Source organism: Natator depressus, chromosome 22 (assembly GCF_965152275.1).
Source record: "Natator depressus isolate rNatDep1 chromosome 22, rNatDep2.hap1, whole genome shotgun sequence".
In the NCBI taxonomy this organism is placed as follows: domain Eukaryota; kingdom Metazoa; phylum Chordata; order Testudines; family Cheloniidae; genus Natator; species Natator depressus.
Genome location: NC_134255.1, coordinates 18,024,143 through 18,037,578, shown reverse-complemented (window position 1 = coordinate 18,037,578; position 13,436 = coordinate 18,024,143). Strand labels below are relative to the sequence as shown.

Sequence of the window (13,436 nt, the reverse complement as noted above, 5' to 3'; positions counted from 1 at the left end):
AAATCAGTGAGCCTGCAAGTTTACAAGGTGCCTAGGAACATAAGGGGAGTGAGAAGCAGACAACTCAGTCTCAGATAAAGAGCCAATGCAATGAGGCCAACAGATGAGAACAAGGCTAAGGCATCAGAAACAGCCTCCCCCTCCACCCAGGGAGGGCAAGGCAAGGCAAGGCCCGTTAAAGCCTACATGTCCTGGACCCAAGGCCTCCCTGCAATCCAGCTGTTGCTCCTGTGAGGGGAGTGCCTCTCTGGGAGGGAAAGTGTTAACAGCCCATCTCTTGATCGGAGGCTCCCCGCACACTCATTGGTGGCTGAGTGCTCGGGAGCTGAGGCGGTGACTTTGCCATATGGAAGTGCACCAAGGGGCAGGGCCAACGTTTTAAAAAAAATGAAATTATAAATAGCAATGATTTATGCAAATTTCTAGCAGAGCAAAGAGCAGAAGAATTCCCTCCTAGTGCTGTCACTTCTCATCACGTCAACTCAGTCAGACCTCTCCCAGGCAGCTCCCGCTCATGCCCTCTCTCCTGCCTGGTGCAATTAATGGCTTCAGGTCCCAAAAACCAGGTACCTCAGCAAACATCCCCTGGCTTCAGATGGGATCCGTTACTGTCACCTTTGAAAGCACAAAGGGCTATTTTTATTCATAGAAAGATCTCATTCCCCTACTAGAGTAATTGGTGGGGAGTCTACACTTATAGCTGCCACCTGGCTCTCACTTGGTCTCTTTCTCTCCAACTGGAGCGACCTGCACCCCTTGACACTGCAATTAAAGGAATTGCTTCGGTTCATTTTTAAAAGCTGGGGTTAGCCTGTGTCTTCTGCAGGGCATCAGAGTTCTAGCCCCAGGGACGGCTTTGGGCTAGTGGATTGAGCTGGGGGCTGGGAGTCAGGAGACTTAGGGTTTAAATCCAGATTTTGCCACTGACTCCCTGTGTGACCTTGGGCAAGTCCCCTCCCCTCCCCATACCTCAGTACCGTCCAGTGGGGATCCTGAAGGAGAGTGGAGTGGTATTATTTGTCTGGTTTCCTGTTCTGCTGGGACGCAGATCTGCGAAACCGCTCAGGAGGAAACACAATACTGAGGGTGAGACGAAAGGGGAGGAGAAATGACAAACTGTTCTCCAAGGGGTAAATCTAACCCAATTCCTTTCTAAGGGCATGATCAAAACCCAAAGACGGCAAGATAAAGAAGGCAATTAGACCAGGCCCTGTGCCTGTTTCTTTATTAGCCTTTTACCACTATTGCTACCATTGAGGCAGCTTCACTGGTGGAGCCAAATGTCAGCAGCTTAAACACTGTGTCCTCTAAGCCCGCTCAGAGCCAGTCTAGACAGCAAAGGGTTAACAGGGCTGCGGCTGTGGCACCTGGTCCACTCTAGCTACACTGCTGGAGCTGAGCCTGGCGTAGCAATAATGGGATCACCAGGAGGGAAAATGCTAGTATAGATCAGACCGATATGAATAATGTTGTTCTCGGAGTCAAATGAAAATCATCACCATCAACCTGCAGAGGAGAAATCCCCTCCCTTCCAGCCCTAAAGAGAGGCCAGAAAAAATATTTCCAGTCTATACAAAATCTTCATCGGAGATCTCAAAGCCCTTGGCAAACCCCAGAGCATTCTACCCTCCCTCCAGGCAGGTGTTCGCCCCATCTATAAAAGGAGGATTCGGGGGCAGGGTAGGGAGAGTGCAGTGCCTTATTCATCATGAGTGCGGGAGCCCAGTCCGTTACTCTAGACAACAAACAACACGGCCTCTGCTGAGCCATTGGGCTCGTCTACTGCAGATCCCGACACAGGGTATGCACTGAGAAATGCAAACCCTAACACTGGCCGCTCAGCTGCCACACGGGCAATTTTATTTAAAGAAACAGGATATTTTGCCAAAGCAAAAGCAAGTCCCTTGTGTAGAAATAAACACATTCAAAGCAACCAGAAGTGTCATTTGAAAACATCCTCTTTCGACACAAAGGAGCAGCTGCAGTTCTGCAGGGGGCACCATTTCAAACCCACCTCTCTTTCCTAGAGACAAGGCTGTAATAAACTCAAAATGTGTCTGATCCAACGAGGAATTTGTATGCATGATACTTATGCTGTAGCAAAAAGGAGAGGGGAAAATATACAGCAGGCACATATTTTCTTTTCCTTTCACACCCGATTATCTTCATTATTAGGCACAAGAGGACAGGTGTATTCTCCAAATGCCACCTAAGCAAACTTGGATTTCTACTCTCTGCCAGACAGGTGGCGAGTTTGTCACTTGGGGTGTCTTCCACTCGGCTGATCGACTCACTTACAAATCAGATCAAGGCTGAGTAAACCCCAGCTGGAGCCCCGACCCAATGCTTACTGACACACAGTGCAACACATTCCTTCAGCTGATGCACTGCCAAGCTTACCTCGTACAGTGGGGAAGGTAAAACTGGCTTGTGGGGGCTGAAAAATTGGTTTGGTAACAAACTGGAGAGAGACAGATAAAACCTCCAGATGCCCAAAAGCCTCCTTCAACCAGAATTGGGCTCAGTCAGTCACTTCCTGGATGTGGTAACTGCACACACTCGCCACACCACAAACACACACCTCTGTTCACATGCCACAGAGAGAGGGTCTCATTTTCCCAACAAATTAGGCCACACACACAAAAAACGTAAGACGCCGGAGCCTCTTCGTACTGACATCTGTCTGAGCAAGTCAGCCTCTGGTTTTCTTGGAACATTTGTTTATTTTTTTCCCTGCCATTGTTTTCCATTATCCAAATCCCACCCATCCACTTAGGAGAAAGAAAGAGAGAAACACACACACACACACACACACACACACACACACACACACAGAGAGAGCAGGAAAATATAAAATATACTCACCATCCCACCAGCAATCGCCAGAGAAAGAGGGACCCAAGGAAAGGCAACATGCCCATTCACAGACACTACGAGGTATGTCTACGCTGGCTCTAAATGGGAACCAGCTTTCCAGCCAAGGAACATATTGCAGCTGCCTCTGCGTTTAGCTGTGGTTTGCATTCAGCATGGACAGGGCACCGCACTAGGGCTCAAGCAGATCGTGGTTCTAAGCCCAGCTCTGCCACTATTCACTGTATGGCCTCCACACTGCACTTCTGTTTCCCTTCAGACAGCCTCATATGAGAAGCTCAGAGCAAGTGCCAGCGTTACATTATCCCCCGTCCACAGCTCCATCGCTGACTGCACGGCCACCACTCACCTCAACCTTGGGGCTGTCCAGAGCAGCAGAAAGAATACCCATATCCAGGACCTGCTCAGAGATCTGACTCTGGAAACCAAAGTCCTAAAAGAAAATAAAAGGAGAAGGGGCTGGTTTCAGGTGGGTACATAGGGTCTAACAGAGATCCCCAGGAGTCAGAGCACAGACCTACCACAGCCAGGGATATCCTTCCCACCTCTGCACAGTGAGAGCGAGTTGCTCCGAACATTCGAGATTTGAACAGCAAGGATGGTGTAGAGAAAACAAGAGATAGCCATTGATCAACCTATTAGCCAAGATGGTCAGGGATGCAACCCCAAGCTCTCAGTGTCTCTAAACCTCTGACTGCCAGATGCTGGGACTGGACAATGGGGGATGAGTCACTTGATAATTGCCTTGTTCTGTTCATTCCCTTTAAAGCACCTGGCACTGGCCACTGTTGGCTGACAGGATACTGAGCTAGGTGGACCATTGGTCTGACCCAGTTTGGCCATTCTGATTTTAAGCAGTCTGAGCTCTGTGATGGATCCTGGCCAGTAAAATCTGGAAAACAGACTGTAGGTGAGAGAAAACATCTTGAACAACGACTGTAGTCTTGCTAGATTAAGTTTTAGTCTTCTTGTTTTCACTTTTAATTGTTTATAACCATTTCTACCTTTATCCCACTAATTGAGATCACTTAACCTATGTCCTCTTGTTCATGAACTCATGTTATTTTTGCTATAAACCAACTCAGTGCTGTGCTTTAAGGGAGGGGTGTATACCCCAGTTAAGTTAATAAGATGCAATATAACAATGCTTTAACAGAGCAGCAAACTTAATATCCTCTGTGAACGAACGGTGACAGAGTCTGTGTGTCAGAGAGAACCGTCTCTGAGGAGCTCGGGGGCTGGAGTTCGCTGACTGCTACCTGCCAGGCGAGGTTTGGGCTGGGAGAGCGTAGAGGAGTTTGCTGGTGAGGCAGGGAGCGGATACACAGTCCAATCTCCAGCAAAGCTCGCGCATACAGACACAGAGGGGTAACACATTGGCTCACAGCTCTGGATATCCCCAGAGTCAGAGCTGGGTTCCCTTCCCAACTCTACCACTGACTCACAGCAGGACCTCAGTCCAGACACTTCAGCTCTTGGGGTCTGGGTTTCCCCAGCAGTGAAATGGAGTTATACTGAGCCAAGCCTTTAAAAGGTGTTTGGAGACTCCTGGAAGCAAGCCTAAGCAAGTGCAAAATATTGTGTTGGTTTGGGCCACGCTGTGAAGTTCTTTCCCAGCAGTGGGGAGACAGGGATAGGGGACTGCAGGAGGCCTGAGGACTCATTTGCCGAGTGCTCATAGAGGAACACAAGGTCGATGCCCAAGGACTCACCGTCAGACGAAGCAGCTCATGATCCGAACGGTCAGAAACCTGCAATTCTTTCATGTGCTCACTGGCCTCGGACTCCTTTAAAAATCCAAAATTGATACTGTTACATTACAGTGTGCGTATACATGGCCATTTCCAACACAAAGCAGACCTACAGGTACTAGGAAAACAAATCCAATCTGTACATACCACAGAGACGCACCCAAGTTTCTTAGACGCTACACGAAAGGCATTTCTAAGGGTGTGACCCACAGACAAGCACAAGACGCCACTTTGCAGAGAGAAAGGGCTTTTGGAAGGAGGAGGGGCTGGAGAGGGTAAAGAAGTGCTCTTCAGATGGTCTCCACAACATTTGGACATGCCCTGATGAATGGCGTTCGTACAGTGCTTACGCTCCCCCACTTGTTCTACAAAGCTCTTCAGAACTCCAACCACTGCCAATGGTGGGAAATGTGACATGCGTACCGGAAGGGATCACATTCTGCAGAGTCAATCCAAATCTGGAACCAAACCCCATAGGCTTGGTCCCCTCTAGCCTCACACCCTCTCTTCAGCATCCTTCCTCGGATGACTCACTTTCATATTCCTTCCTGTAAATATCAGGACCGGTAACTCATTTTACACATTTGCCCCATCTCTAAACAAGCCAAGAGAAACCACTGACAGCCGGGCATGGTGTGAACGTAGAATGATAGAATTGTAGGACTGGGAGGGACCTCGAGAGGCCATCTAGTCCAGTCTCCTGCACTCAGGGCAGGATTAAGTATTATCTAGACCATCCCTGACAGATGTTTGTCTAACCTGCTCTGAAAAACCTCCAACGATGGAGGATTCCACAACCTCCTTAGGCAATTTATTCCAGTGCTTAACCACCTTAACAGTTAGGAAGTTTTTCCCGATGTCCAACCTAAACCTCCCTTGCTACAATTTAAGCCCATTGCTTCTTCTCCTTCTTCAATGAACAATTTTTCTCCCTCCTCCTTGTAACAACCTTTTATGTCCATCCCCCCGCCCCGGTTTACTCTTTTCCAGACTAAACAAACCCAATTTTTTCAATCTTCCCTCATAGGTCATGTTTTCTAGACCTTTAATCATTTTTGTTACTCTTCTCTGGACTTTCTCCAATTTGTCCACATCTTGCCTGAAATGTGGTGCCCAGAACTGGACACAATACTCCAGTTGAGGCCTCACCAGCGCAGACTAGAGCAGAAGAATTATTTCGTGTGTCTTGCTTACAACACTCCTGCTAATGCAACCAGACTGTTTGCTTTTTTTGAAACAGTGTTACGTTGTAGACTCATGTTTAGCTTGTGATCCACTATGACCCCCAGATCCCTTTCCACAGTACTCCTTCCTAGGCAGTCATTTCCCATTTTATATGTGTGCAACTGATTGTTCCTTCCTAAGTGGAATACTTAGCATTTGTCCTTATTGAATTTCATCCTATTTACTTCAGACCATTTCTGCAGTTTGTCCAGATCATTTTAAATTTTAATCCTATGCTCCAAAGCATTGCAACTCCTCCCAGCTTGGTATCCATCCACAAACTTTGTAAGTGTATTCTCTATGCCATTATCTAAATCATTGATAAAGATATTGAACAGAACCGGACCCAGAACTGATCCCTGTGGGACCCTATCGATATGCCCTTCCAGCTTGACTGTGAACCACTGATAACTACTCTTTGGGAATGGTTTTCCAATCAGTTATGCACCCACCTTATAGTAGCTCCATCTAGGTTGTATTTCCCTAGTTTAGGAGAAGGTCATGAGAGACAGTATCAAAAGCCATACTAAAAGTCAAGATATACCACATCTACCGCTTCCCCTCTCTCCACAAGGCTTGTTCCCCTGTCAAAGAAAGCTACTAGGTTGCTGTAAAAACCAGCTTACTTACTACAGATGGCAACACTGAAACCCAAGTCTTATTTCTCGTCTAAGATTTGAAATGTGTATCCCAGTTCAGCGTCTTTGCCTTCTGGATGCTCTGGACAGCACTTCTTATGTGCATTAAAACAAGGGATTTTCTAGAGACAAAACTGGGAATTTGTAGAGCACTTGCACCCCAATTCAGGAATGCATTACTACTAGGAAAGCCTTACACACATGCTTCACTTTAAGTCCATGCCAAGTCCTATTGCAGTCAATGGGATTTAAGCACCTGCTTAAAGTGCTCTCCTGAATGAGGGCCTTACAAAGCAGTACAGGCTGCAGGCAGCAGTTCTCACAACAAGCCCTGCCCATGCAGGCAGATTTCTTACTTTCCCAGCGTCCAGCTTGCTGTCAGTTTTCAGATCAGTTGCTTCTTCCCTCATTCCATTTACAATCTTTTCATTGACAGACATGGTGTCAATGGTGACAGCCACACTTTCCAGCTGATCTGTCTCAGCAGCTCTAACATCTGGAGACGCAGCTACGGGATGCCCTTGACTGCTGACCACATCTGTCCCCACCGCTGTCCTTTCCCCCGGAGTTCCTGATTGTTTGTAAGCTACAGAAACCACATCTTCTACATCAGTATCTTCCTTTTCTAACAGTTCATTCCCCATGGGTTTCCCATTGGACTCCTCTTTGTTCAGGCCACACAGGCTGCTGTCAGCATCTCTGTTAAGCAGTTCATCCAGAGTCGGAGGGCGCACACCATCAGAATCCCAGGGAAACTCTTGACTTTCTTCAGGGTGACTCACTTTCAAGGACTCCTTCTAGGCAGCAAATTAAACACAATTAGAGCTACATAGCGCTCATGCTTTGCCCCTTCTCTGGGAGGATCCTTTGTACCAAAGTGGGTCTATATTCTCCTACAGGAGGACAAGGAATCACAAAGCTTTGGGTGACTTCGGCAAGGCCAGTTTGAATTTGTTTAAATTTATCCCACTTTTTGAGAAAAGGAACCTCATTGTGAGGAGTGTCCTCGTCTCTGAGGGGGGGGATTTGTTTTGCTGGAATTCTGCTTTCATACCCTAGGGATCCCAAGGTGTGCGAGTTAGCGTCTGATGCTGCAGGGACCAGAGGCCAGTACGTTAATCATTACATGCCCCTCACTAGCACTCACACACAGCCCTAGACATTGCAATCTGTTTAGTAAGAGAAGGTAGCTTGAAAGAAAGAGTGTTATTGGTTTTTTTAACTTCTGCCTGGAGCCGTCACCTAGGCCAGGTAAACAGGATATGCCCACTGCATTGTCTACCTTCAGCCCTGGGCCAAGAACAGACAGAGGATTGTAACCCACAATCTTCAGGCCCAGAATGAGAATAAAACTGGCAAAGGGATACCAATGAGAGCAAAGGAGCTAGTCTAGCCTAAGGTCCAATGAACAGGACATATTAGACTTGGAAAACATGATCTGAACAAGCTTAGTCACCCAAAGCTTCAGCAGCATCGCATGGCAGCCAGGCAGCTCAGGAAACTCACAGCAAAAAGTACAACCACCAGGAGAAAGCTGGGAAAGGTTCCCTCATCAGAATGCAAACCGAGTCACTGACAGTTCTTAGCTTCTCACTGTTTTATTAATGCTGTGGTGACTTGTCGAAGGCTTTAGCTAAAGTCTTTGTACAGTTTGTACTGTACACAAACGGCATATTTTATCTAGGTATTTTTACCACGGTGTTGCTGGAACAGTGTCACTCTCAAGCCCAGAATGCCAAGACACTGAAAGGATGCCTAGCAGGCTGCCATTCAGATGCGGGAATTCAGCAGGACTCAGGAGATTTATTAGCTGAGTTGGGGAGAGCAAAGAGAGAAATCAAATCACTGGATATTCTCCCCAAACACTGCATCATAACTGTATTTTAGAGTGTCACCGGCAATTTGCCAAGTGATAAAATGAAAACTTGAACCTACTTCAGTTCAGGGCCCCATTAACACAGGCTTACAAATGCACCATTAGCATGGGTCACCTCTACAGGGCCTTTCAAAGGGATGCATTTATTTGACATGCGAGAAGAATTTTATATTTTCATGTTTCATATGATTCCCAGTCCTGAGTAAGTTTCTCTCATTCCTGGATGTTACTATGTCGGCAGAGATTGGCCACTGATTGATGTATCATATGAATGAGTCCATTTTGGAATTTGTTTGTTTCACCACCAAACAGCCAAGATACTTAACTTTTAAGAATGCCTAGCGATGGTCGCCCCTTTCCATTCTAATTTCACAGGGTATTTTACTGTGCAGTAGAGCACACGCCCAACATGACCCTTCTCCATTCCTAGAACAAAACCAAGCTAAAACGGGTATATTCTTCCCTTTGATGAACACAAACAACTCCCCTCTGCATTCACTGGAGTGTCTACAGGTCACGGGCATAAGAGACTTCTCTTTAAGCAGGTTTACATGACACACTGGAATGGTTCAGAAGGGTTGTAAGAACAGACATAGGCAAGCCTAGTTTTGAATGCTATATCTGAATTATCACTACATGTTGTTCTATACAATAGTGAACCATGCAAATTACACACAAGCAGAGATGCAAAATCTCCCATTTTGCAAGGGCAGAGCAAATTCTACCAGGCATTTCGGTGCTATCTCAAGTTAGTCAGGTAGTAACTGGCTCTAGCGGGTCTTCCCACAAGCTGTAAGATACTTTACCTGCAGCTGACTGACACTCTGAATGACGAGAAATTCCTGCCTATCAAATAAATTGAATGCCCCAATGTTCAGCATAAATCTGGAGCAAACACACCAATACCAATGGGATTGGATTTCACAGAGTAATCCATGATGCACAGAAACGAATGACCACTACAAGCAGCAATCACTAAAGCTGAATTGCTACTCCCCATGAAAAACAATGCAGCGATGCTGCTTGTTTGCTGGTATTTAAACAAGTTTAACACAAAAGGTCATAATGCTGGGAATTTATCTCAAAAAAACCCCATACATATGACATACAAAAATCTCCTAAAATGTGAGCTCTTTGGCTTTTGTTGTTTGAAGCCAGACTCTCAAGTTTGGATTGTTCCTGGGAAGACAAGCACACAAAGCAGTGTAGGATCTGCAATGTTAGCCTGGAAAGCTTTCCCATTTGCTGTTCAGGTTGATAAATCTTTTCCATGCAACATTTTAATCACCAGAAAACAACAACAGCAGCAATCTGATGCTTTATTGCAGCACTAGCAGGTGCCTGTTTTCTACACCATGCAAAGCTTCAGAGACATCATGCAAGCCAGTGAAAGGAGAGATCCACTGTCACCTCTCTCAGACTTCCAGCTTCATCTTCAGAACTCCTTAGGTGCTGGAGCCCAGGTTCTGCAACACTGGCTAACCGAGTACCACAATTGTCTTCCTCTGCTCTGCAGATGCCCTGATGAGCAGAACACCACATATCAGCTGCCACCCCTCTGAACTGGGGGTGCAAGAGGCATTTCATTTACTTTCTCCCCGCACACCACACAGTGCCAACATACAGTCCCCAAAAAGGAGTTTCACAGCTTACATCTCTCTTACTGATACCATATAAATGCAAGAGAAATTATATTTCCAGAAAAAAAAAAAAAACAGAGGTCTAGTAGTATTCAAAACTTGGAGATACGTCCCCTCTCTCCTAAAAACTAGCTGGACTGATTTTGATAGTGTACATGCAAGCCAAGAAGAGAGTCCAGAGTGTCGGCTGCATTTAAATCACCCACTTCACCTGAGACTTTCACAGCGTTCTGAGCGACAGCAACAGATTACCAAGGTGACTGCCAGGAGAGACCGTCTAACTTAATACCTTCTACCAAGCCTCTTCTACCGAGATAGATCCTGGATGTGATGCTACACTGGTAGCAAAAGGGCAATGATTGAGACAATCCCAAATGGGGATACATGGTCAGTCATCCTAAATGAATTCATTGCCATAGTTAGCTACTCTAAGCTTCACCTTTGGCTAAAGGCCAAAGCTGATCCAATCAAAGCGGGGAAGGGATAGCTCAGTGGTTTGAGCACTGACCTGCTAAACCCAGGGTTGTGAGTTCAATCCTTGAGGGGGCCATTTAGGGATCTGGGGCAAAAAATGGAGATTGGTCCTGCTTTGAGCAGAGGGTTGGACTAGATGACCTCCTGAGGTCCCTTCCAAACCTGATATTCTATGATTTGTAAGACACAGTGAGAAGCCCCTCCACCCTGGATTCCCAAATGTCAAAAACTGTACATGCTCAGCATGATTTACTGCTTCTGCTTTTCAAACTGCTGGTCAGTTTGATTAATTCACTGTTCTACCAAGCTCTCGCTACATCAGGGGCTTGTTTCACTGGCCCAAAGAGAAGGCTAGTGGTTACAGAAGTTGCTAACCATGCTCTTCACTACAATGGAGAGAATAATGCAATGAACAATTTATCTATTCTTACCCTTAAGATAGTCAACACTGTGCCCATGATTTATGGATGTCACATGACTTCCTTGGAACACACAACACTCCCTCCTGCACACATCTCTGCTTTAATACACACTAGCACACTGTACTGTGCTGCATTTATTTATGGAGATGGCTCGCCTTTCACACATTTCCATCTGCTAAAATATTGTTGCATTTTAATGTTCCATCGTATAGATAGGCCATGTGATGCCAAATGTTTACCTGCAGAGAGACCTTTTTGGAATGCAGAGCGCCAAAGCTCCCTGAACTGCTAGAGGTACAGAATGATTTGCTACGATATGTCATGCACAATTTTCTCTCTCCAGTCACCCGCAGTCAGAAGTCTTCAGGCCTCTCCCATGATAGCCTGAAGTCCTCTTGTATTCCCAGTCATGTTAATATAATCTTTGCCGCAGTTACCCCAGAAATCCCTCAAAGATCGGTTCAGAGAATATTTAACAATGACAATTCAAACCCCATCATCTTCACCCTCCTTACCTTCCAAACCCCAGAAAAAAAGAGTGTTTCCATGAGCACAAATGTAAGAAAAGCAAATCAAGTTCTTCAACATCTGACTGGTTTGATTTCCCACTCCCCTTCCCCAGTTTTAGTTACTCAGCTTCCAGCTCCCCCCTTAAAACACCTTGGGATTTCTATGAATTATTTTCAGTTCTCCTTCTCTTTCAACCAGTTCATTTCATTCTTTGCAGTCTCCTTTCCCAGCAAGCATCACCGCACCACTGCATTTCACTAAAACTATCACCTAGTGTCTCCAAATATGGATTCTCAGTCTTTGATCCACTGAGTGAATTTTTACCAGCTCTGTAGGCAAACTGGCTTAACACTTCATCCCATCACTTCTCACACACTCCTTTGTGGGGCCTGTTTTATGGACCTTAGCTTTATTACAAAATCAAAAGGAAGTGAGAGAAGGGCTTGGGATGCAGAGAGAGAGTTGGCTAACATGTTTTCCTACTGCCATCTTATGGCATTAAACATGAATGGTAATTTCCAGTGGGACATTAATAACTCATCAGGACTCAAGGTAACATCCATCTAGGTTACTAGCTCTTAAGAGGCAGTCTGGTTGTGGGGGGCAACTGCCATTTCATAACAGATCCCAAAGCCCTGCCATGGCAGTGGAATGCTAAGCTCTCTTTGTTCCTAGCCACATTAACATTTCAGTGACGAACTGGGCCCCAGCAGACCTCTTGTTGTTCTGGAGATGAAGACCGCTTGGGTCCTTCCTATTCACATCCAATTTAACACAAGCTGCCTTGCACACTATGCCCAGCGCAGCAGGCATTTGAAAGCTTACTTTTCATGTGCCATGAAAAAGGATAATGAAAATACTGCATTGCATTTTAAAATCAATTAATTTGCCTCACAGATGCTGGAGCGGAATTTTTAAAGCATCAAGAAGGGATTAATGCCCACAGGAAGAGTCTGGCTAAATCACTACAAACTGCTTTCAACACATAAAACATTGTTTCCTTGTCATCCTAACCCTGATTGCTCTTAATTATGTATGGACAAGGAGCACCCCAACCCCATGAAAAATAAAAAAAGATATGCTTCAAGGCCACACATGTTTTTAAATCATTGTCAATGCTTAACATTTGAGGGCAGTAATTTGAGGGCAACAGTGCACCAGAAAAGGGAGCAGTGACCAAGGTTCTACGTTTATACTAAAGAAAGTGGCCATGTGCCAATATTCCTCTCAGCTTCGACGTAACCATAGAACCAGAACACACTTGCCAAAAGGAATGATGAAGCTGGAGTGGTATTTTTTTAAAAGGAAAAAAAAACTGAAGACCTCGCTGAAATATAGTTGCCATATTTCCATATTTGGTTATTTTACTTGAGAATGTTACTTCTATTCACCCACTGGAAAAGGCAAAGACTAAATGAAATCCTGCCCAATGCAAATACCACCACTCCCGCAGTAACCTTAACTCTCAAGAAGGGGCTAGATGGTTCTGTCCTTGGCCCTCAGATATTCTCCCACTATACGATACCTCTGGGATACCCGTATCCAGCTGCTTGAATTCCACAGCCTCCGCAACTGTGCCCCTAAGAGTTCAGCTGGACCCAACAGTGGCCAAAACCAAGCTCTGATTTCTCTTTGCAAACCCTCACCTTTTCCCTTTTACCCAACAACTCCCCTGTCACTCAGACTTGCGACCCTGGGGTCATCTTGGCCTCCCCTCCTCCCTTCACATCCAGATGGTCACTAAGTTTTGCTGCTTCTTTGTTCAGAGTAAAATGAAAATCCAAACCTTCTTTCCTGTCCTGACATTCACCCAGGCCCAATGCTCATCTTCTGCTTGACCTCCTGCTCCCAATTTCACCATCCCCAGTCCTGCCAACACACAACTGCCAACTTTATCTTCTGTGTGCAATCAGAACCCATCACTCCCCTCTTCAGAGCCCACTCTAGTCCCTCCATATGTCTCATCTCATTTCTGACCTTCTCCGTTCCTGAAGCCACCCTCCCCAACTTCATCTACTTCTCCCATT

The 13,436-nt window shown here is 45.8% G+C and overlaps 1 protein-coding gene across 4 annotated transcripts in view; it reads right to left on the bottom strand.

Moving 5' to 3' along the window:
• The window catches only part of CEP164 (centrosomal protein 164), a 72,125-nt gene that overhangs the window by 40,565 nt on the left and 18,124 nt on the right, over positions 1 to 13,436 (bottom strand). For 2 of the 4 annotated variants that reach the window (XM_074936932.1, XM_074936933.1), the window contains 2 exons: positions 4,587 to 4,661; positions 3,224 to 3,307 (listed from right to left, as the gene is read on the bottom strand). In XM_074936932.1, the coding sequence (XP_074793033.1) occupies positions 3,224 to 3,307; positions 4,587 to 4,661 (159 nt within the window). Of the gene's footprint in view, positions 1 to 3,223; positions 3,308 to 4,586; positions 4,662 to 6,843; positions 7,285 to 9,773; positions 9,885 to 13,436 lie in introns of all 4 variants that reach the window. The other 2 variants (XM_074936930.1, XM_074936931.1) reach the window with 2 other exon arrangements.